Source organism: Propithecus coquereli, unplaced genomic scaffold, assembly GCF_000956105.1.
Source record: "Propithecus coquereli isolate 6110/MARCELLA unplaced genomic scaffold, Pcoq_1.0 Scaffold134, whole genome shotgun sequence".
NCBI lineage: Eukaryota > Metazoa > Chordata > Mammalia > Primates > Indriidae > Propithecus > Propithecus coquereli.
This window is the reverse complement of record NW_012137636.1, coordinates 6,253,737-6,278,162: the sequence shown is the minus strand read 5'-3', so window position 1 is coordinate 6,278,162 and position 24,426 is coordinate 6,253,737. Positions and strand designations below refer to the sequence as shown.

Here is a 24,426-nt window from a genome sequence, read left to right as displayed (position 1 = left end):
AGAAATAGTTAAATGGACTCCCTGTGGTCTTCACATAATAGGATCCAAAAAAGAAATGTTTAAAATGTATCTAGTTATGTCTACATAGTATAAAAATATCAATATATCTACTGATATATATTCCCTTTTCTTAATTTTCTGAGGTTGGCTTTAATGACCAAAAAGGAAGGAGTAAGTGAAACTGATCAATTCTTTTCCACTTTATGCCACCAAGAATTAGCTTCAGTCCTGGTAAAGATTTTAGACTAAAATAGTACAAATCACTGAGCTCAATGTTCTAAGTTCTGTTGATACCAAAGCAGTGATGATGACTGCTGTCATATTAGTCAGTGAAATTAAAATGCAAATTGTTCATGCTTACGTTTGTGTACAAACTTGCAAGTACATGGGCACACCAGGCCCCACCTGAGGCACTGGAAGATTAGGGTTATGGAAGGAAAGAGGGTTAGACATCAGAGACGGCGACTTCTTTACTAATTACAGCCTGCTTACTGCCCCATGAGATCAAGTATCCTGTTTATTCAACAATCAAACTTTACACTTATTTGTACAATAGAATATAGAATCTATTTCATCACTTTCCCCCCGAAACTGTCTAATTCTTTTAGATATTTGGGAGTAATTCAGTTAAAGGGGGCACAGTTAAAATAAACGGACTTTATGAAGGTGATAAATTTAATCCGTAATGGCCACATGACAACATTATAGCAGATGTTTGTACCACAATACAAAAATGCGACAAGATTCAAGTTCACATATTACAAATTTGTGACTTGATTTATGCTGGGCTTTTATGTTGTAGAAATTTAGGCCAGAGAGCAATGGGCCAGTTGCCGGATGCAAGATGGGGCAGGTGTCCAGGTGCTCGGTTGATAGCTGACACCATTCCTCCCCTGTACATTTTCTGGCTTGAGTTGCCTTGACTTGGGTTTAATAAAGTCTAGCAAAGAACCTCTGGTATTTGAACAAACCTTACCCATAACAGTCTGGCTGAGAAACTGTCATTTTGAATTCTATTTTATCACTGTGTAATTCAATTCATAGTCACAATGATTCAAGGAGGGCACACTCATTAGTTAAGTGATTTCCATTTGCATAAGTGAGTTGGTGAAAAATTGCAGGTACATGTTCCCCAGGTATTATGTGATAAGTAAGACACCTGGAGTGAATTATTTGAATGGTCTTAAAAGGAAAGGTTTGAGAATTGATTTCATGCACACAAGTAAAGAGAGCACGTCATCATGGCTCAGTGCTGAAAGCTAAAGGGGCTGCTTCCTTTTTAATAGATGTGTGAAGAGTTATGTTCAAATTTCTTCTTACTCTTCAACCTGATTACCCAGAATTTATTCTTTAAAAGTATTCTAATCAAACTATTCAAAGAATAACTTAGCATCAAATATGATGCCTCCAGGGAGGTATGATTTAAACAGAGTCTGGGATTCCAACAAAAACCACTCCACAGAAACTTTCATGTTTAGCTTAATATTATGTCCATGTATGAAGGAATAACTAGGAATGAGCCCATGTGATAGCTGAAACAATGAGGTTTATATAAAAGGTGAGAGCAGGCTTCTCAATCTAATAGTTCAAAGTGTAGAGGGTAATATAATTTGAATGTTCATATTTTTAAAACAGTGGCAGGTTGTTTATGAAAAGGGAAAGCAATTCTCATGAAGCACATTACGGTGTAATCAATAGGCTCATTCTAAGTTCGGTTTTGGATTGTCACTGCCTTTAGGACTGATTCTTACTGGCAAACTGTATTCCACAACCAACCATATATGTTGCCTCCCAATATAACGCTGAACAGATTACTGGTTTCGCTTTTGTTTCAATCAAAAATGATAACTCATTCACGGTAAAAAAAAAAAAAAAATGTGAAAACTGAAAACACAGAACACAGAACATTTCCTATTTATGTCGCACAATTCACAATCAAAACCTCGTAAATACATTAGCAGTATGTGTTACTCCATTCCAGCTGTCCAGTCAGCCAGTCTAGAATGAACTTTTTATAAAATTTAAGATGAAAAAATGGTAATTGAGAAAGGAAAGAGTATAGAAAGCAGTTGTGATGAGAAACTATGGTGGAGGGGAAGAGATGAACAATAATTTGTACAATAAATTATTGAAAAAGGGATAATAGTACTCTTTAAATACAGTGAAGTGGTTTTTTCTCAGTGTATAAGAATATATTAACAACCACTATTTCAATTTTAGGTATGATTCTAACAAGCTTGCACTAAATTGCACATTTTATGGAAAAATGGAATGAGAATGATACTCTTACCATCTGTTTTCTTTGAATCATTTCCGACGTTCGAGTGATCCTTCTTGTCTGTCTTATTTTTACCATCTTTCAAGTCACCTGAAGGTAATAAACATGACAAACAGTGTATGTATACAGCTGAGGGGATGTTATAAACATCTTTAAACCTGTCAAGGTAAAAAAAAGTCATGAAGGAGTACATGTCTGGGTGTAAATATCTTTTGTAACCACGTGTTAGATCCTGGAAATTGGATTATGATTGGGAAATTGAGACTGAAAGTTCCCGTTAAACAGGTTTGTACTTAAGTCAATCATGTTTATCTCCCAAGAAAGGTAGCTCAGCTTTATTGTTGGGCTATGTGGTGAGGAAAAATCTGCAAAATGGGGATATTGATACCCACTTTATAGGCATATTATAAGGATAAATGCATTTAAAGTATGTAAGTACTGAATGTAGTATCTGGCATATCATTCAATGACAGTTATTATTTTAATTAATTATCTTGTCAAAGTGTAATTTGTAAAAGTTGAAAAACGCTACTCTTAACAAATGTAAAATGAACACATGACAAAATGTATTTAACCCATTTATGAGGGAACCAGTGAGAGAGTAGGGATGGTTCTAAGAGCAGTTAAGAAACTAGGTATTTCTAGGCATTTTAAAATAAGATTGCTAGGTTAGAGACAAAACTGGTTAGGTTCTACAGGGCAATAAAACTATAACCTTTGGGGTTATCTTCTCTAACAATCAAAAAAAAATCTATAAATTAGCGTCTAACTTTACAGTACCTATGCTGGAATCAAATAGTAAAAAGCAAAGTTATAAAAACAGCCACGTTCTTCAAGAGCAGGGGTCAGCAAATTATGGCCCCTGGGCCAATCTGGACTGCTGCCTGTTACGGTAAATAAAGTTTTATTGAAACACAGCCATGCTCATTCCTCTACACATTGTATATGGCTGCTCGCAGGCTGCAACGGCAGAGTTAAATAGTTGCCACAGAGCTGTGCAAAGCCAGAAATATTGGCAATTTGTGCGCTACCTCCTGTCTAAGATAATTTATTAATAATAATCCTTGGGCAGGTCTGTTTTACAATATGCCAGTGTGACATATGGAAAGATCAGGGACCCCTTCTCCCCGACTAATTTTCCAGTTTTGAATATTTTTCTTATCAATTTTACTAATGGCATTTTTTTTTTTTTTAGCCTGCATAAAACCAAGAATATATTACTACTCAAATACTGGTACTTAATGAAGCAAAAAGACTGTAATCATAATTGGAGTAGGCAGGGCTTCCAAGATGTGTGTGTGTGAGGGAAGAGATTTGTCTTTTTTCACTTTCTTTGTGCCAGGCAATGTGCTAAATGCTTTGCATCAATCATTTCTTTAACTTCTTATAACACTTCCATTATAAAGGCATATTATTGAAAGTAGACAAATTCGTCAAAGATTTATTCACTAAATGGCCAAACTGCTGAATAACCAACTCACCAAATGACTGAAAATGTTTTCCAGGTCTGAGTTTTCCCTGACGTCACTGCAGCCCTATGGGCAGACACTGGCCGGTCCACCTATGCCGAGTGGCGTGGGCTGCCCACTGGTACGTGCTTCACACGCATGATGGACTCGCACCTGCATCTCCCTCTGGCAGCAAAACCGCTCCCGTCAGCTACCATGGATCTGGTTTAAGCCATTTGTCTAACAGCTCTTGAACAAATGGCCAATTGATCTTCCTGGAAAGTAATTTCGCTTAAGTTGACTTGTCGGGAATTGACCTGAAACTCATATGATCACCTCCATTTTATGGCTGAGAAGCCCAAGGCATAGACAAAGTAATTTAGCACAGCTACCCAGATGGGCTGATTCTAAAAGCCGAGCTCTCTACTATATTTACAACTTCCCTACAAAGCTCAAGTTTTAGATTTCAGACTTCTGTTTACTATTTCCATTTCTAAATGCCTTTGGCCTATGAATCTATAAAGAAATAATTATCTAAGGATAATTCAAGACCATTTTTGACTGTGACATATTCTACAAAGCACACACTTTTAACGGAGTTTGACAAATCCTAATCTAAGTTAGAAGTCAATAACTTAGTCAATAACTTCCCGGGTTTCCTCTCATTTCTAATTCTGAAATGGGATGAACTGGCTAGAAGGATTGACGAGGGGAATCTACTATGGTTGGGGTGCAAACAGGAGGAGTTTAAGTGGAGGACACAGTCATCCCCCTCTAGCCAAAAGAGGATTCCTTCAGCGTCCATGAAACAGTCCAAATACTGGCTTTTCCATGTTTTAGGGAAGCCAGAGATGAACTCAAAGATCCTGAATCTTAAGCCCTGTAGTCAAACTACTTCCTACTTCCCTAAGTGAGTCTTCACACCCCTAATTCACTCTATTTTAAACATTTCGGGTTGCTCTGAACTGAAGCTTTACCTACAGTTGCAGCAACACCAGATGTCTTCTGGTTCAATTTGCTAGATGCTAGCCAGTAGCCCATGGCAGCCTCTCTTCTCAGCCAGAGTTGAGGCGGCTTTGGGAGGAAGTAGTCTCAATGGAGAGGAAAGCTTAGAGGATCCTGTAATTGCCAATAATGGCCCAAACCTCGAGAACTCCTCTAACCAACGTCCTTCAGCTCTAACCTGGAAAACATCCCAGGCAGCCTACAGAGAAGGGTGCCGGGAAAGTGACACATGCTTGTTTGATGACATTCCTTGAGCAGAACCCATTAGGTAATTTCCCATGGGTTGTATGGTGTAATGGCCAATGTGAGCTATTACTCAATAAACGGGGGAAGCAAAAGAACCTTTCTGTGCAGTTATAAATCATTTTAATTAGGCTGCTGTAACACAGTCCCAAACCACCATTAGCCTTTCTTATTATTGCTCTAAATTGATTTCTTTTCCCACCTCTCATTTAATACTTAATTTTTAAGGGAAATGGTAGACTGTTGCTTACTTTGGGAAAGAAACACAGTTGTGAAATCAGGCCAACCTAGTTGAAGACTCAGGCTTCTGTTTTGTTTCTTTTAGGCTCTCCCCCAATTGACTTCAAAATAAATTATTGCCACCTCTGCCCTCTTTGGGTCCTTATTTATACCTCTCTGGTAGGATGTATAACCTTCTTTGTGACTGGCTTATTTGTGTTCATTGGTTTCTCTCACTGACTAGACCAAGGGTTGGCAAACTATGGCCCATGAACCAAACCTGGTCCCACTGCCTGCTTTTGTATGACCCACAAACTAAGAGTGGCTCTTGCATTTTTAAATGATTGGAAAAAGATGAATATTTACTGGTATGTGATAATTATGTAGAATTCAAATTCCAATTTTCATAAATAAAGGTTCACTGGGACACAGTCTTGCTTATTGGTTTATGCATTATGTGGCTGCTTTTACAACAAAATGGCAACGCTGAGTTGCTACAACAAAGACTCTATTTTCCATACAGTCTGAAATATTTACTATCTGGCCCATTACAGAAACGGTGTGCCGACCTCTGGAGTAGACACATTATAAGCTTCTCATGGACAGCAGTTAAGTCTCCATATTCCTCCAATCCCCTCTTCCCTCTGACAGCACCAAACCTAGTGGGGAAAAGCTGGTTATGGAATAGAGAATTGAGACTCACATACAACTCAGAGTAACTAGAGATCTCTGCTCAATGGTTGTTTGACCTTACACAAGTGATTTAACCTTTCTGAGTCTCAATTTCCCCCTCTGCAAGATAGGAATGAGTGTCTCTACCTCACAGAGTTGTTAGGATTTTTAAATGATTCCATGTAGGTAAAATCTCAAGTGTAATATAATGTCTGGTACATGCTAAGCATCCAATAAATGATAATGCTTTTATGATCACTGCTTTTATTAAGGGAAAAGACATTTTTAGCCCACTCTGCTAAAATAACAAAAGGAAGGAAGAAACACATCTTGCCTCTCTCACCATCCCTCACCTACTCCTTCGAGAGGAGGGATTTATCTAGGAGGTGAAGCCCAGCCCAGCCACCCACATCCCATCTCCTTTTGAGATGTGTTTTCTACAAGACATGCACCTTTTCTGTCACTCCAGAAGCAGCCTGCTGGGGCGCTGGGGGCGGGGAGCCTGTCCTGCACCTGCCTGGCTCTGCCATGTCTGGTTGGGGAACCTCAGTTCAGGGTAGATATGTGAAGAAGCCCATGTGCCCTGCAGGCCTGGTCTGTGTTTCCCAAGTCAACTCCAGTTGCTGTGGAGCTGGTATCTTGATCACTGGCTTTCTGACTAGGGTCTCTGTCTCTCAATTGGTTCAGACCTCAGGAGGGGAAGCGAGGGGTGTCTTGCGCTGCCCTCTAAATCTTTAACAGGGGCGCCATAAATTCTTATTCAATTAAACAATTTTTTTTCTGGACTATGATGCACTTGAGTACAAAGTAAAATAGTTAAGAGCAACCAGAAGAGGGCTGAACAAGTTGGGATCATGACCTTCCCTGCCTCCTAACGTGGTCAATCAGGGTTAATGGGAAGAATTTATGCAAAGTTCTTGGAATGTGATATGAGCTATTATTATTATATGTATTAAAATATCATTCTCTGATCATACAAATTACACATGCTGGACTGTAAGAATAATTGGAGAACGTCGTGCTAAGCACTTTTACATGTAGAAATCATTTACCGAGGCCCTATAGCATAATAGCTAGAGCACAGTTTTGAGATCACCTGGCCCTATCAGGCAAGAGAATGAATATGTAAAGAGAGAACTTAAAACAGCATCTGGTGTGTAGTCCCCAATTTGTTGTTATTGTTTTGTTGTTTTTACTACCATGATTATTACTGAAGGCTCCAGGAGGCCTGTGCTATGAACAGGTATCACTACATATCTTGTACAGGGACAGCATAAGGTTAAGTAACCTGGCTGAGGCCACCGAGAAGGGAGAGCCACAGCTGTAACCTGAGTCTAGGTCTGTTTGACTGCTAAGCTACCTTGTCATCAGGCCACAACCTGGCACTTGCAAACTCCAGTGACTCTGAACTTCCTACCCATCCTTAAACAAGGGAACCAATTCCATGCCCTGTGCATTTGCTCATCTTGTCCTCTCTCCTGAGAAGTCTCTTTTTCCCACCTGACCAGCAAATGTCAGTATTTAAAACCTAGCTCACGCAACACTTCCTCCTGAAGCCCTCTCTGACATCTCCCCATCTCACAACCCCCAATCTGAACAAAGATAATGTCTCTTTCTTTACACATGTTCCTTGGGCATTTGATCTGCCATGTCACTACTGTTACTTGCTCACGCTTCACTAGAATTATTTTGCGGACGTCCATATCCCCTAAGAAATCATGGGCTTCTTGTGGCCTTTCCATTTCTAAATCCCCAGTGTCAAGCACAGTGCTTGGAAAATGTTTGTTAATCAATATTTGCTATGTTAAATATTAATATAAGAAATCAATAACTACATGCACAGTATGGTGACCAGTTCATCCAGCTTGCTTGGAACTTTTCTGGTATTAAAACAGAAAACCCTGTGTCCCAGGAAACTCCTCAGTCCCAGGAAAACTGGGCTGGCTGATCACCTTGATGTATTACACTTATTCAGATATAGACACATGGACGCATACTACAAGAATAGGCCTTAGGCAGAGCTGAGGCCTCGCCCTTCTAGGGAGATGGTACATACTGGAGACTGACTGTCCACCCATCTGGGCAGTGAGCACTCAGGACTATGCTGGGATTGTTAATGTCCTATTAATAGTAATTTCCACCCGGTGGGCAGGCAGGCACTGGCTAGAGTCTCCAGGGCAGCTGGGAAGGGCCAGAAAGGTATAAATCTCCCCAGAGAGGATGACACACATGAGCTGGTGGCTGTTTCTGATGGGATCCCGATGGCACCCACGGCCCAGGGAGGTGGGGTCAGCAGGAATCGGATGAGCAGGGAAGCCTCCCTCTGTGGGCTGCTGTTGTGGGTCAAGCTGTTTGCCAGTTTCCATTCATCATGTCATTAACGCCCGGAAAAGAGCCTTTCACCGGCTCAAGTCTACCCACCATTCTGTTGCTTTTCTCCTGACGACTTCTCAGCTTTGGAATTTTTCCCACGAGGGTTGTCACTTTTGTTTGTGCGCGTTCCATTGACTTGATTCTTAGCGTCTCCAGATGTCTTTTTCTCAGCCTTGCCAGATGTGCCTTCTTCAGCCTGGCTTTTGGCTTCCATTTCCTTCTGCTGCTCCTCCGCGGCCAGGCGAGCCTTTTCCTCTGCTTCCTTTTTGGCCTTCTCCTCTGCATCCACAGCCAGTCAGGAAAGGCGCAGCAAAGAGCAAAAGAGGTCACGCCATTAGGAGAATTACCTCTTTGAATACACTAAAGGGACCGGTTATTGAGTATTTGGGTATACTGTTGGTTAATTCAAGTCAGATTGGCATGTATTAATATATTTAGGAAACCAACAAAATAGGTTCATGATGATGCCATTTCTGAAAACAGTTAAGTTAGAGGAGGAGGCAGGGAGAAAATAAAAATAAGGATAATAATTAATAAACCAACATCACAATTGTATTATTAATATTGTAATTATCAATAGCTTCCATTGCATGTGTCCTCTGTGCCAGGTATTATGCTAAGTGCTTTTCAAGGACTATTTCTTTTCATCCTCAGAACAATCTTCAAGCAGCTACTATTACTGTGACCCTATTTGACAAATGTGAAAATCAAGGCTCAGAGACATTACAAAAACTTTCCCACAGCCACAGTAGAAATTGGAGTTTCATGTAGGTTTGCTTAAGAGTTTAACCATACATAACTGATTACCAAAAAGAAGTCAGGAAAAATAACCACCACTAGAAAAATCCACGTTCAGGACACTGTGAATCTAAAGGTAGGAAGAGGATAATTAAGCCATATGAGAAAAACATGGTCCTCAAATTGTGCACAAGATGAGAGGTGGCCTTTAGTTTGGTCAAGTGCCTGGTCTGTGTCCTCCCTTTTGATGAGATGTCAGCATTATTTCCAATTTGACAGATTATAAAAGTGCCTGGCTCTGAGCTTAATCAAAAACACAGCATAATTGCACAGGTCAAGTGTTTATGAAAAGACTGGTTAATTCATCCGACTCATATTTATTGAGCAGCTATAGTGTCGAGCACTGATGCAGGTACTGGGAATACAGCAGCAATCAAGACAAACATATGGAAAAGACCACAATTAGGTAAACAAATGAGTAAGATAACCTCAGATTGTGAAAAGCGCTTTGCAAAAACTTAAGCAGAGTAATATGATAGAACATAGGGAAGGGAGGTAGCAATAGAGAAGAAAGCGGAGAAGGCTTCCTCGAGAAGGTGATATTTGACCAGGTCCTCAACAATGAAGAACTGGCCGTGTAATAATCGGAAGAAACAGCATTTCAGGCAGAGGAACCAGAAAATGCAAAGACCAAGAGGCAGGAATGAGCTTGGTGTATTTAAAGGACAATAAGTTAGCCAGTGTGGCTAAAGAAAATTTGGCAAGGGATTAGTACCAGATGCTGTCTTTGAATGACCAAGAAAAAAGGTGGGTTCAGATCCTTCAGGGCCTTGGAGGTAACAAGGTAGAGCTGGGTTGTAAAGAGTAACCCTGATAGAAGGCACCCAACAGAGACCAGAGCTGCTTACGTTCTAGAGACTCACCCCACCTAGCTTTCAATTCACTCAAAAGGCCTTCCAGCCTGTGCCATCAACCTCCACTGGGAAAAGCATTCTTGCATTTTTCTCTAAATGTGTTAAACATGTCTGTCTTAGTCAGTACTGTGTTGCTTTAAAGGAAATACCTGAGACTGGGTAATTTATGAAGAGAAGAGGTTTATTTGGCTCACAGTTCTATATATAAGAAGCATGGCACCAGCATCTGCTTCTGCGGAGGGCCTCAGTTCGCCACTTCTCATGACAGGCGGTGAAGGGGGAGCAAGCGTGTCATATGGTGAGAGTGGGGAGCAAGAGAGATAGGAGAGGGTGCCCACGCTCTTTTAAAAACCAGCTCTTGCATGAACTAATAGAGTGGGAATTCACTCATTACTATGGGGAAGACACCAAGCCATCATGAGGGATCTGTCCCCATGACCCAAACGCCTCCCACTTGGCCCCACTTCCAACATTAGAGATCAAATTTCAACACGAGATTTGGAGGGGACAAACATCCAAACTACATCAATGTCCCACACCTTAGCATCAGGGGTCCACTTTATTTCCCTTGTCCTGGTCCTGAGAAAAAGCCAGCTGTCATAGATAATGTGTTTACTTGTAATCTAATGGACACCAGAGTGTTTATGCACCTGATCACATTTCCTTTCGTTTTAGCTGCTAAAGAGCTCAAAGGCCAAATTTGGTCCAGGTTCCCATGTTCACGGGGCTTTACGTCATGTATTTTGTAGATATCTCTGATGTCTGGCTTTATTCTACTTTTCCTGCCCTCACATTTGCTTACCCAAGGTGTCTTCCTTAATATATTATGAAGTTTTCATCCATCCTTTCATTCACTGATCCATCCATCCATCCATCCAAACCAAATGCCCTGGCCTCACTCCAGACAAATCAAATAAGATTCTGGAGGGAGAAGGGCAAGAATAGGATGTTTTAAATGTTTTCCAGATGATTCTAACATGCATTCAGGGTGGAGAATGACTGATTTAAATTTTAAATGTTTCTATTCAGTATTTCATGACACTCTACTTCCAAACAGGATATATTTATAATTTACATTGGAAAAGTAAGGAAAGGTTTCTTTACAAATGACATAATTATGTGCATGTTTAGTGTAACATGACTTCTACAGAAAGGGACAACCAAAGAAAGAATGCTTTGCAGAAGATGATGAGACAGCATCTTTAGCAGGGTTCAGGGCCACACTCAGAAGGCCCCCTAGAATGTTCACTCAGGCTTTCTCTCATCCTTCCTCAGTGCCCTGGGGACAGGGTTCAAACGTGATCTCCACCACCGAATTCCCAGTGTGTGGCACAGTGCCTGGAAGATAGCATACACTCATGAAATATTTGTTGACTAAATGAAATGTACCCCATGAGTGTGATTTCCCCTATCTGCCAGTGTAACCTTATTGTACATATTCCATCTTCAGCAACCTGGGCTGGCATAATATAAAATGTATACAAACTCTCAAGTCTTATTCTGAAAGAGTTAGCCATTTGACAAATGTCAGTTTCCTAGTTTCCTTAACTGCTAATGTAGGTGAGTAAAAAGATGACTGTTCTTACTACAGAGAGGGAAACTGAGGCAAGGCGGAGGAGAATTCATTCATGCTCAGAATCTGGTATTTACAGAGGCTTATAATTCAAAAAAACATAAAGGCAATTTTTGGTTAAATAAAAACAGGATGTATAAAAGAGACCATAAGCAAAGTTAAAGGCATATGACAAACTGGAGTCGGGTAGAAATTGCAAGATATTTTGACAACCGTGAAGAATTATCACTTCCATTTATAAAGAATTATTATGAATAAGAATGTAAACAATCTAATGGGAAAAATGAAAGGGGAGTAGAGAAATAGACACTCTGCTATACTTCTAACTGGGAGAGAAAATTGGTAAAAGAAAAGTCTCGAGAGAAATTTGAAAATACATATCCAGGGCTTTAAAATTTTCATCTGCTTTGACAGAGGAATGCCACATCTAGGAATTTATCCTAGATAAATAATCAGAAGTAGGCTCAAAGACTTTTGAACTTGCATGTTGATAACATTATATGAAACAATGAAGAGCTGGAAACCTAAACGCTCAGTTACAGAGGAAGGTTCAACTACGGTATTCCATACAACGTGGCCATTAAATCAGAATATTCAGTATCAGGATAAAATACTCAAGACAGAAGCGGAAAAGCAGAATACAAGACAATATTATATTATGATCCTAATTTATGGGGAAAATTTTTACTTATACATAGGCAGAGTAAAGCAAATTAAAAAGAATTACATCAAATTTTAACAATAGTTATATATGGCTGGAGAGGTCATGCATAGTTTTTATTTTCTTTTGCATATATATTTTTTATATTTCTGCATTTGTAATCTAAACACATTATTGTCATACCAGAAAGTAAATGTTAAAAAATTATTAAATGCTGAATGGAAATTAATCAATCTTGATCAGACTTGCAAATTGTTATACTCAAGCATAATTGGTTGGGAATAATGATTTCTAGCTCTAAGAGCTACAGACAAAGTCTAATTTAATCTTTCTTAATAACTATGGATTCTGGCCTACCTAGCTTTGTAAGTCAGGTTGGATAAGAAAACCAAGATCCATTTTTGATCAGTTTAATAACAACACATGTTCAAGTGCCCCATGCCCCATGGAAGAAAGGCTTTCTTGAAATCAGGGTACTCTGGAAAAAAAGAGCAATGAGCAAAATAGCCTGGGAGAATCCAGTGCAGACCAATAGAAAACAGATATAGACTGGATTTCTTATTAGCAACAGGCAACCAGTCAACAGCATCACTGGGAGACTGAGAATGTTATAGGAGATTAGGTATAGGTTGGTATTTTTACCACCAGCTTCTTAACTTTGCATGCAAACTTCTAATCTTCTTTTCCAATTTGCATAAATAACAGCTACCACTTATTAGGCTCTAGCCATGTGCAGGCTCTGTTCTCAGTGCTTTATATATATAATTTCTGTTATTCGCATCAACTCTGTGATATGCATCACCATCTCCAAAATGGAGTCTCAAAGAACCTATCTGAATTTGCCAAAGAACACCTTGCAAGTCAGGATTCAATTCTCCCTTTCCCCCACTAACTGAAATGTGCATTTATAACCAAATTATCTTCCCCAAAATATCCATAACCCAGGTGATGCACCTTTGTCCACCCCTTTTCTCCTTCTTTCCATTTCTAAATGCAACACCTCCTTCAGGTCTTCACCCCAGGCATCCTTCTGTACAATGCCTTCCCACGCACCCCAAGCACTGTTAGAGACAACTCCTTCTATGCTTCCAAAATAGCTTAAGCACACAGTATCTCTATCTGTATACCTAATACATTTAAAAATTATTAGCTGTTTATTTACCTATCCTTTTTTTAAGGGCCAGTTTTGCCCTAGAAAATAAATCATCTAATGTTTCCCCCAGTGATTAGTTTCAGAAGGTAATTTTAGTAACCCAGATAATTGCAAACAAATTATTTTGAAGTACCTCTTTAAATTGCATGTTGTCAGGAATTGGATTTTCAAGTGTAATGAGCATAATTGATTACAAGGGAGTGCTTCTTTTGAGATGATGCAGTAGCTGCCATCGCTGCTTGCAACGCCTGCCAATGGGGAGGATTTAAATGTTTAAAGCATTTGAATGGACTGGGAGAGGGTATACTTAGAATACGGAAGAGGCGTTGGCTCCCTCCATAGCTCAGGGTGCAACATCTGTCCTGAAAGGATAAGGGTCTGATTATGCCCAAAGCACCATAAATATAAATCCTTTGCCTCACCTGAAATGAGCAGCCACAGGGACAGGATTCTGTGAGCAAGTCACAGTGGCTGGCCTTTGAATAACTACAACAGTGAGGATGCTTCTCTCCTACACCCCAATGTATGGGAACCAAGACCACCAGAATATGCTCTTCCCTAGTGTACCTTCCCTTCTTCTCACCTGGTGTGCTGACACTGGGAGGATAAAGCTGTGGGAGGTTATGTTTTGGTAGAAAACCCTTTTTGCCTGTTGTGAGGGTCTAGGGCTCAGGCTGGTAGGTGCTGGTGACAAGTACAAGGCCTTGACTGAACTCCCATTCTTCCTCTGAATAAAATGCAATAGAAATGTCCCCTCTCCTCCCCTGCAACAAGACTGTGAGGATGAGGATGTCTGTTATTCATCTCTGTACCCTTGGCACTGGGCACAGCCTGGCACACAGAAGGCACATGATAGATGCTGGCAACCTCAAACTCCTGGGCTCAGCTGGAGACCAGCCTGAGCAAGAATGAGATCCTGTCTCTACTGAACTGACTATTGTTGAAGGCTCACCTCTGCAAAGCCCACTGGGATTAGTCTCCTCACTGAGCCCCTAGACCCACCCCTGTTTATGTCCCTCCCTGGAATCAGGTGTCACAGCTTTAGACCCCTTATTTCAGGGTTGTGCTACCTGTGCACATAGTGCATCTGTACCTAGACCACAGTATCATCATGTATTATGTGTTTAATAAGCACAAATGCATGTATGAACAAATGAATCTAAGCTTCCACGAAACACACAGGTGTCCATCTTTTTCTGTTCATAGTACCAAAAAGGCTACAACTTTTCTGGTCTGAGTTTTGATGATGTTTGCTCCAGGGAATTTCTGTTTACTGACAAGTTACTATCATCTCAGAAGAACAGTTCTATAGTCTGAGCAATGAGTGAAGGAAGGCTGGGTGCTCAAACCTATAATCCTAGCACTCTGGGAGGCCGAGGCAGGAGAATCACTTGAGGTCAGGAGTTCAAGACCAGCCTCAGCAAGAGTGAGACCCCATCTCTAAAAAAATAGAAAAAAATAGCCCGGCGTGGTGATGGGCACCTATAGTTCCAGCTACTTGAGAGGCTGAGGCAGGAGGATCGCTTGAGCCCAGGAGTTTGAGGTTGCTGTGAACTAGGCTAATTTCACAGCACTCTAGCCTGGATGACAGAGTGAGACTCTGTCTCAAAAAAAAAAAAAAAAAAAAAAAAAAAAGTGAAGGAATACTGTGAATATATAAGGAAGATAAAAATGCATGTAAGAAAATTAAATCTCCTTATATCCCAACATAATGGCCAAGGCAAGGTGGCTATTGGCTGGGCTTTACTTAAGTAAAAAAAGAAATAAAGGCCTCATAGTTGTGTGATGTGACATAAAATGAGAATGACAAGATGGTCCAGCAGAAACCAAGAAAGTAACACCCATCGCCTGTCCAGTCTTCATACCAGAAAAAGGAGTTTAATCACAGGCACAAAGCGCATGATGTCAGGAGGCTTGGAGGTCAGCCACATTTTATCATGCATTGAGTGTTAAATATAATGAAGATCAAAAGATGGGAGATCCTAGTATTTGAATCTGTATACTGAGAGATTGTGTTTAATTTGCAACACCCATAAAGCAGGGAAGGCAATCCCTTGTTTTTTGAGTGGGTGCTGGATTGGTTTGGGCAGGTCTCCTGGAAGATGTTACCTTTGGGCACCTTGGCCCTCCATCTCTCCCGATTGATGTGCACCACCTCTGTCCAAGTGGCTTTAAAGCTGTTATAGTCAACTGGGATGACGGAATTGTTGATTGGGGCACTTCCCTCTGACCCAGAGCTCTTGACACCTGAGCGCTTCGCATCTGATGAGCTGATGCTGTTCAAGCTGGAGGACAGAAAATCATACCAAAGAGGACAGTTAGTGTTGAAAATGTCTGCCAAGCAGCAAGCCCAGGAGAGAAGTGGTTAGCGCGCATTGAGTTACTACTGTGAAATTATCCTATTTTCTGTATATAACAGGTGGGGAATTCTGTATTTTCAGCTGGAAAGTATCAACATTGCAGCCTTTAGAATCTCAGTATTCCTCATATATCTTCTGTGCTAATTGGCTGCTTCTTTTTTCTAATAACCAGAATCCCCTCATGCAAATTTTCTCTGTTCTAGTCTCTGAAATTGACAAATTTGAACTTGAATTTCTATTTGATTCCACAGTTCACCCACCTGCTTCGACACTGACCACTTTCCCAAGTTACCCAGCAACTTGATCCTCTTTCTCTCCAGCCCTACCCATCCGCTGCACTCAGGGTCCCTCTGACCCCAGGCACCTCAGGCCCAGGACAAGCGATGATCTCTTTATGTTGCTGGGAGAAGATGGAGAGGCACAGACAGCATGGAGACTGTGGGAGACTGGGTCATGCAAAAGACCTAACTTTATGTGAATATTTTATGCTTCAAGCCATGGATGCCTGAAAATATCATCCTTCTGGAAAAATTTAAAGAAGTTAACTCCTGCTCCCAAGTTGTTAAAGCAGTGACCGGCATGAATGTAACTTCACTAAATGACAATTTAGGCTGACTAGACAAGCAGGGCATGTTTCAACTAGTGCACCTGAAGAGCTGTGGGGCCATGGGGACTCGGGTAGGGGTCAATCCACCTGGGCATCCCAGGGGGCCCACGGTCCTAATTCTTCCCTTGCCTTTACTCCTGTTCCTGCTCTTTGCTTCTCTTTGTCCTATTCATTCCATTTCTCTTCTTTCTCCTATATGACAAAGCCCAAGGTGTGGCATGGACAAGGAGGAGAGGAAGGTGGGTAGTAATAATGGTAGTATTATGACTAATTAAGACTAAGTGTTAGCTTTAGCTGGCACTTCCTTGCGCTAGACCCTGTTCTGTGCAGTGTACATGTATTGAATAATTTATTTACCTTTCCCAGCAACCCATGAGTGTTATAATCCATATTTTCTCAGATGAGGGAAGCAAGACAACTTGCCTGAGATTGCACGGCTAACAGTGACAGGGTCGGGATTTTTAACCCTGGCAATCTGACTTCAGAGCCTGTGTTCTTGGACTACTAATCTGTCCTTGATATAGTGATGTGGTGGCAGAAAGTGGTTTCAAACTTTCAGCTTTTTCTCTCTACTTCATTCTCTTCAAAAACCTAGAAACCGAAAGTCAGTTTCGTTTCTTGCAAGAACCCTGATCAGTGGTCCTGTCTTTTTGGAGTATTAGAAGCAAGGACTATCTGGGCACAGCAGGTAAAAGTGCAGTGACAGTGCTGCCACAGGCAAAGGCCAGGGGAGAATGGGGCGTGGGGGAGGCTGGCTCCAGGTACTTGCCGGTCAGGGTTTGGTCACCCCCTCACAGGTCAGCTGGAGAGTACAGATAGTACAATTCCATCTCCTCTGGGAGAAGGCAAGGGGCAGGCTCTATGAGGAGGCGGCAAGGCAAACATCATTATGAAATACCCCCATCTCCCACAAAAGAACTCCATCCTCACGGACAGGCCCACCTCACCCCCAGCCCTCAAGCTTCTCCACTGACCTCAAACGCCTCTGTCCTGTCCCGCCAGTTTGGGAGGTTTCATCGATTAACGGACTCACGATCTTTTCGGTCATGTCCGTGAGCACAGTGAAGGTAGGTTCCACAATGAAATCAATAAAACCTAAAAAGAAACAGCAATGTTTCAGAGGAATGACGCATTAACTTGGGCATTTCCTTTCTTCTAAAATTCATCTACATAGAAGGCTCCAGATCAGTTTAGGAGAGAATGAGTTGGTCTTACTCATTTAATATATTCCTTGATTTGAGTATTATGAGTCAGTTTCATTTCTCCTACATAACTTCCTATGACTGTTCAGCTGATAGCTCAATAAAGTACTTCAAAAATACATAGGAGTGCATAAATGACTGAGATTGAATAATACCACCTGCCTGTCTTCAAGGAATTTCTAGGAGAGATTAAATGAGCACACGAATGACCCCTGAGATATATGGAAGGCCAGAGGAGAAGCCCATATGAAGGTCCCTGGGAAGGGAGGGGAGAGAGGATATTTCTCCTCCACTGAGAGGTCTGTGAGCAACTTCGGGAGACTGTGATGTCTGAGTTGAGCCCTCAAGAATGAATGAGAGACTGTGGCTGTTCACTGTGGGTGGTGGGGCTGGAGTCAGACAGCAATGGGAGAGTGCAGGAGGTGTCTGAGGAATGACTGGGGTGGGTGTAGGGATCCTTTTGGAGTTGGGGAAGGAAAGCTTGGGAAAAGGTCACCAACAGCTCAGAGAGGGAGGTGCCTAATTACCAGGCTAAGGAGTTAGGACTCAGATGGGCACTAGCAGCCCCTGGAGATGTCTGGGCAGCATTGTCATAAGATTTCTAAAATGTTCTTGGGAACATTAATCTGGCAAGATGGATGGGAAGGGAGAGAGCATGAGGGGATAAGGATGGGGAAGTCATTCTAAAAGCTATTGCAATTGCTCCAACAAAAGGTAAGGAAGGTGGGGACCGGTCCCACCGTAAGGTGGCAATGCAAAGGAGGCTCAGATCCCACACAGCAGGAGGTAGCACTGCCTCTTGGTGGGGTCAGCCAGAGAGGCCAGCAGCAAAGCAGGGGAACAGAACGTGGCTGGGGATAGGGGATGGGCTCAGCTGCAGATCTGCTGACTTTGAGGCACAGGGGACACATCCGGATGGGAGAGGACAAACAGAGTAGGATAAAACAGGGTTGGAAACTGGAAGAAGGGTCAGACCTACAACTATACTTTGTGAGATCGCCACACTGGGGAGATAGATGGAGTTGAGCTAGAGTGATTATCCCAACAGCTCAAAGACACCCAAGTGTTCTATGACACATCAGGTGAAAAATATGAGCTGGAGCTAATGGGGATAGGGTAATTCATTACGCAGCCACACGAAAGCTGGAAGGAGCTAAATACCAACCAAAGGAAATGCTGCCTACCCACCTCTTAAGGGGCTGTTTGGAAATGTACGAATGCATATTTGGTTTTCACAATGACTGAGGTGGGGTTGATACTGGTATTTAATGCTCAGCAGTGAAAGATGCTAAAAGTGCTACAATGTAATTGACAAAACAAGAATTGTCCCAACCAAATACCAATGATATCCTGATAAAGAAACACACTGGTAGCCCCAAGTTTGTATTACACTTAATTGCAGTATAATTTTAAGCCAAAACTGAAGTGTTTGATGATATCATTTTCACCTTTTTTTCCTCCCAAAGTCAACTCAACCAGAACTAATTCATCAGCTCCCCTCTCACCTTTGTAAATGGATTATGGTCCAATCACTTAATCTCAACTGCTCCCTTTATTTTAGTTCTGCCTCTAGCCAAATCCTCAGCCCTTTCAGTGCCACCTCTCTTCTGGACAGTCTCTGTTGCTGCCTTAGTTCTGACGTTCACCTTCCCTTCCCTGTAATCCTGCAGTGGGCACCCAACTGATTTCCTTGCCTCTAATCTTACTGAAAACCCTCCAATTAATCCTCCATGCTACTGGCAGAGATATCTTCCCAAAGAGGGCTTGGCAAACTTTATCTGTAAAGGACCACATAGTTATTTTAGACTTTGCAGGCCATATCATCTCTATCAAAAATACTTAACTCTGCCACAGTAGTACAAAAGCATCCATAGACAATATGCAAATGAACAGGCTTAGCTGTGTTGTAATAAAACTTTATTTACAAGAACAGGTGGTGGGCCAGATTAAGCCCACAGGCTAAAACAAGAATTCATATATTTTTAACCTCACTTAAAATTCTTTAGATATGCCCTCATTTCCTACAGGAAAGTATAAACACATGCTATTCTTAACACAATATAAAATCTGGGCCTGATATGTCCCTCACTGCATCCTACTTCCTACCCACTGCTCTTGCCATATGGAACTGTTTAGAATTTGCTGACCATACTAGGCAGTTTTTAAGTTTCCCTCTTTTGTATATGCTACATACCCTGCCTGGAATGCCCTTCCACCCATCCCTAAGTCACCTCTAATACATATCACCATTTACCGCCCTAGACAACGCCTATTCACTTCTTAGGACTCAACTCAAACATTGCCCCTCAATAAATCTAATATTAATAGTTCACACACTTTGTTTTGTACTCGATTGTATTATGTACAAAATTTTACTTTAGCATTGTAAGATTCTAATGGATTTTTGTTTTTATAACATTTTTCCCAGCACCCAATACTGGTTTTAATGTCTTTGAGAGCAGATACCATGTATAATTTGTCTTTGTTTTTATAACATCTGTTATAGTGCCAGCAGTGCCCAATAGCCAACAGGGATTCAATATATATTATGGAAAAAAAAAAAAAAAAAAGAATAAGCACTCCAAACACAAATAGAAAAATCAATAAATCCTTATTGAATTTCTTTTTTGAATGATTTCAGACTCTTCAAAGGTGGAGATTACTGATAATATTTAATTTATATAGGGCACTTGGACCCTCTCCCATAGCTGAGGATTTTGTAATGCATATACTATGGTTATTAGCAGTGTGAAAGTTATCCTTACCCCCCCAAAGAGTGCTTTTCATAAAAAAGAAAGGAAGGGAGAATGGGAAGAAGGGAGAGAGGAAAGAAACGAGGAAGGACAAATCAAGGAAGGAAGGAAGGAAACATTTTAAAAGAGTCGTTCCTAGAAGTAGGGTGATCCAGGAAACAGGGCTATCCTGAAAAGAGGGCCAGAAGCATTCATCAGGAGAAACGCAATAGCAACTTCTGGTATTGCATACAGAAGGGAGAGGATGAGGTAGAATGGGCAAATGATACTTGTCATTTCCTTGGAAAGTCAAGGCCTGTTTTTCTCTAACAGGGAAGGACAGAGGCACCAAAAGTGTCACTATCTAATTCTCCATGAATGAGCCACGTTTCAGGGAGAAGAATGAAGAGCGTGGCTCCCTCGACCTACTTAGGCAAAGCCATGAGCACAGCGTGACAGACCGGAGCCAGTTTCTCAGCCAAAGAATCGCTGAGAGCATCTGAGCTTACTTCCACGGGCGTCCCACTCTGCTGCTTCCTTCCACCCACAGGCTGGCAAGCACGTACCTACTTGTGACTGAGCAACCATAGTCGACTTGCGGTCACACAGAGGAGAAAAAGGCAGCCCCAGCTCCGCTTCTCTGTCACCCTAGAAAAATAGGACGCCACAGTAAAGGAACACAGTAAAGGAACAGTAGGCTGAGCTGCCCAGATTTTATTTAACAACTTCAGCTGCCACGAAGGCCACTGGTCTTTATTTTAATTATTACAATTACATTATGGAATAAGTCCCTATGGAGACTGTTCCTCTGCATAAAAGACACCAAGAGGCTGAAGCCCTCCAGGGTCCAATTGTTTCATCCAACTGCAAAGCTCATGCTGTTGTAAAGAAAGCCTCGTTAGGCAGCAATAGGTCCCCCACAGAAAATAAGGCAACAAGCAATGTGTCTTGTGGACTGGAGCCAACACTGTGGTCAGAATTCATCTGTTTTCTCAAGTCATCCTGTGTCAACCTGTGGCCTTTCTCTAGGCAGTGACCCCCTCCCAGCTGTGGGCAGTGTCCAGAACTAAAATTCAAACTGAACTGATTCAGATTTATTCTAGTGCTAAAGCCACACACAACTGGAGTAAGTGCTTCTGGGTTCTTAACCTCAGGGGTCAGTCCATAATGAAAAGTGGGCCCAAAAGAACAAGAGTAAATAACTGCTTGCTGTGTTGATCAAGTCAGACAACAATAAAACATGGTCATCTAACCAATGTATTCTCAATCTCACCAAAAAGCATCACTATAATAAGCAAGTGCTACGGAAAATCTAAATAACGATAGAGATGATTCTTAAAAACTTGAACCAGGAGCTTAATACTTCAGTCCTACACCTAGAGGAAAAAGAAAAATCTGTCACCCTCCCTGTAGTAGTGAGGCTGTGCTCATTCATGTCCCTGGTCCAGGATTCCGGCTACTGACTCGTGCTTGAACCCTGCCTTTCTCCTACTGGATGTGTGACTGATTATAGGAAGGTTATTTTCCTTCCTTATATTTCAGTTTTATCACTTGTCAAATGCAGGGATAATAACCCCTACTTCGAAGGGTTATAATGAGGATGAAATGAGAAAAATGTATGTGAATAAATAAAAAGAACTATTAAAGGAACTATTATTGTTTCCCAATAAGTGGCTCTAATATTTAAGGCCAAGATTTGAGAAACATTTAGTGAGTTTGTTACATCTAACACAATCTGATTGTAATGAATATCACTCACAAATTAATAGTAAATAAAAAGGTAATAACAGCCTGCAAACAGGCCTCTTTCAAAAATGGAATGCTTTTTCTTTCTAAGGTATGCTTGCTACCAAAGAGAAAGGATGCTAGCTCGTACGCATGCTTAACGTCAACTGAAAGGACGGAAAAGGAATGGGCGTCTGAGGAAGCTGAGCAGTGGGGTCACAATGAGAGCTGGGGACATCCAAGTGTCTCAGGAACAGGCTTCAAGTGGCTCAGTTCCTTCTGCACCCTTTTCCTGTAGCGAGACCTCACGGTACATAATGGCTTCTCCGTTCCCAGTATGCCCTGCTGAGGACAGCTCTGTCTCTCAAGTGGCGTGACAAAATGATTTCCTCCTGAGTGATTTCTACTCGGGCAGTATGAAGATAAGGAAGCATATTTATAACATAAGTTCTAGTGGTGTAGGTGACTTAGTTGGAAAGTCCAGCTAAAACAAATATTAAATAAAACCCTTTTTTATTCCCCATGTAGCAAGGATACAAGTTGTTTTCTTGGTACATTTTAATGGGGTGGGGTGTGTGTGAACACTCTCCACTTGGCTATTAAGGTGTAAACATTAATTTGGATTTCATTACTGAAAAATTGCCTGATATTAAACAACTTCTAATTCCATGAACTTGCCCATACTCAAATCTGCATATGATTTATATCTTTTATATATAATTGAGCTGAGTAGAATCAGTTATTAAAAGCCTATTTTAAAACAGGGGTCATTGAATTACCTTTGGAGAACAGATACACTTATGAATCGGAAAAAAATGTGCTGAAAGCAATGTAGAGGAATGGACTTCTACTGGAGAATCCAACGTGACTGATGACTCTGTATCGTGTGACTCTGTATAGCTACTGACCCTTGTGGAATTATTTATATACTTTCCTCTTCATTGAAGAGGTCAATATTTTCATCAAAGGGCAAAAGTATCAGTTGTCACAAAGAATTTTTTTTAATTAACTCATTTTTTTTCTTCCAGGGCAGCTTAGAAAAATAACTATCATTTATTCCTATGGTAGAGGTTAAGATAACTCCAACCGATAAAGTCACATAGTCAGTATGTAAAAGGAAGTTCATGAATATCTATTGAATGAATGAAAAGACTAATTGGGTTAGAAGCACTCAAATTCCTTTGGCCACTGGGACATTTATGACAGACAAGCTAGAGAGAGCAATGAGTCAGGTAGCTGTTACCAAACCTCCATCCTTCTCCTCTTCCATTTCCTGTCCACACAGCTAGATTACGTTGTTTAGAATCACTGTCAGTTAGTGCTGGGTAATAGAACAAGAGCAGACAGGATGCGTTTCCAGCAGAGTTCAGGCCTGGAAAATCTCCCACACTTGCTCTTCTATGCTCTTCCCCCTTGTGCTGGCTTGCTTGATGTGGACAAGCACCTGGGAGGCCAGGTAGATGACAAAGTCTGGTCTAAAGTCACTGCTCATTGGGGAACCACCGGCTGATCAAGGAACACTTGTCCTGTAATTTAAAAAAGTGGGTGATAACTTCCATTTATGTGTGCTGTTGCACATGTCGGGGTTTGTTCATTACAGCAGCTATATGTGAGCAACAAACCAGTCAAAAGAAACACAGGTCTTGTCTACATTGGAAATTCACAGGGAAGATGACGCCTGTCAATGCCAGAACTTCCAAAGACATTTAGGTAATATCTCAAGTGAGTCTTTTTAGGTGGAGTGAAGAGAAAGGAGATGTTTGGAGAGGCAACAGGAGGATCAAGCTGAACAAAACACAGCAATGTACACTATTCTGTCTCAGGGGAAGAAGGCACAAACATAAGGTATGAGAAAAGCATTATGATTTTTGATTTAAGATAGTTTAATGAAGTTTTAGCCCTTTCCTCTCTCAGAAATTATCACCTCAAAAATAAGGAGAATGAGGAACAGAAATGCAAACATAAATACTAGGAAAAATCTGTAATCTCAAATCAAAGCTACATGAGGAAGGGCTGCCAAATGCTGTGAATATCAGACAGGGGTGAGGCAAGATGCCAAGAGGCTGGGTGGAGAACAGAGGTTGAATTGCAAGGAGCCCTGCAACTGCTGCCCACTATAGTAATGGAAAAAGTCTAACGCGCACACACACGCACACACACACACACATCACTTCACAGGAGCCTCATAATAAACCAAGGACAATACCAGATAGCTTACAACACTACTACTCTGATTTCTCCCTGGTACAAACCTTCAAACAGTTGGTCCAAAAAGAATGCATTTTGCTCAAAGATGGTAAATAATAACAATAAAGTGAAGAAGAAGAAGAGGGGAGGAGAAGGAGGATGGGGAATGAAGAGAAGGAGAAGGAGAAAACGGAGGGAAGAAGAAGAGGTAGGGAAAGAGAGAAAGAAGAAAAAGAAGAGGACGAGGAAGTACCAGCAGCAGCAGCAGAAATAGCAAAAACAAAACAAAACCAAACTCAAACAAACAACAGATGGGGAACATTCATCAGAAAAATG

The 24,426-nt window shown here is 41.2% G+C and overlaps 1 protein-coding gene across 1 annotated transcript in view; it reads right to left on the bottom strand.

The window, feature by feature from the left end:
* Nucleotides 1–24,426, bottom strand: part of PDE1C (phosphodiesterase 1C, calmodulin-dependent 70kDa) — a 556,088-nt gene that overhangs the window by 48,316 nt on the left and 483,346 nt on the right. The window contains exons 13-17 of the mRNA XM_012638761.1: nt 20,745–20,826; nt 17,219–17,339; nt 15,387–15,562; nt 8,287–8,517; nt 2,291–2,368 (exon numbers count right to left, since the gene is read on the bottom strand). Of these exons, the coding sequence (XP_012494215.1) occupies nt 2,291–2,368; nt 8,287–8,517; nt 15,387–15,562; nt 17,219–17,339; nt 20,745–20,826 (688 nt within the window). The remainder of the gene's footprint in view (nt 1–2,290; nt 2,369–8,286; nt 8,518–15,386; nt 15,563–17,218; nt 17,340–20,744; nt 20,827–24,426) is intronic.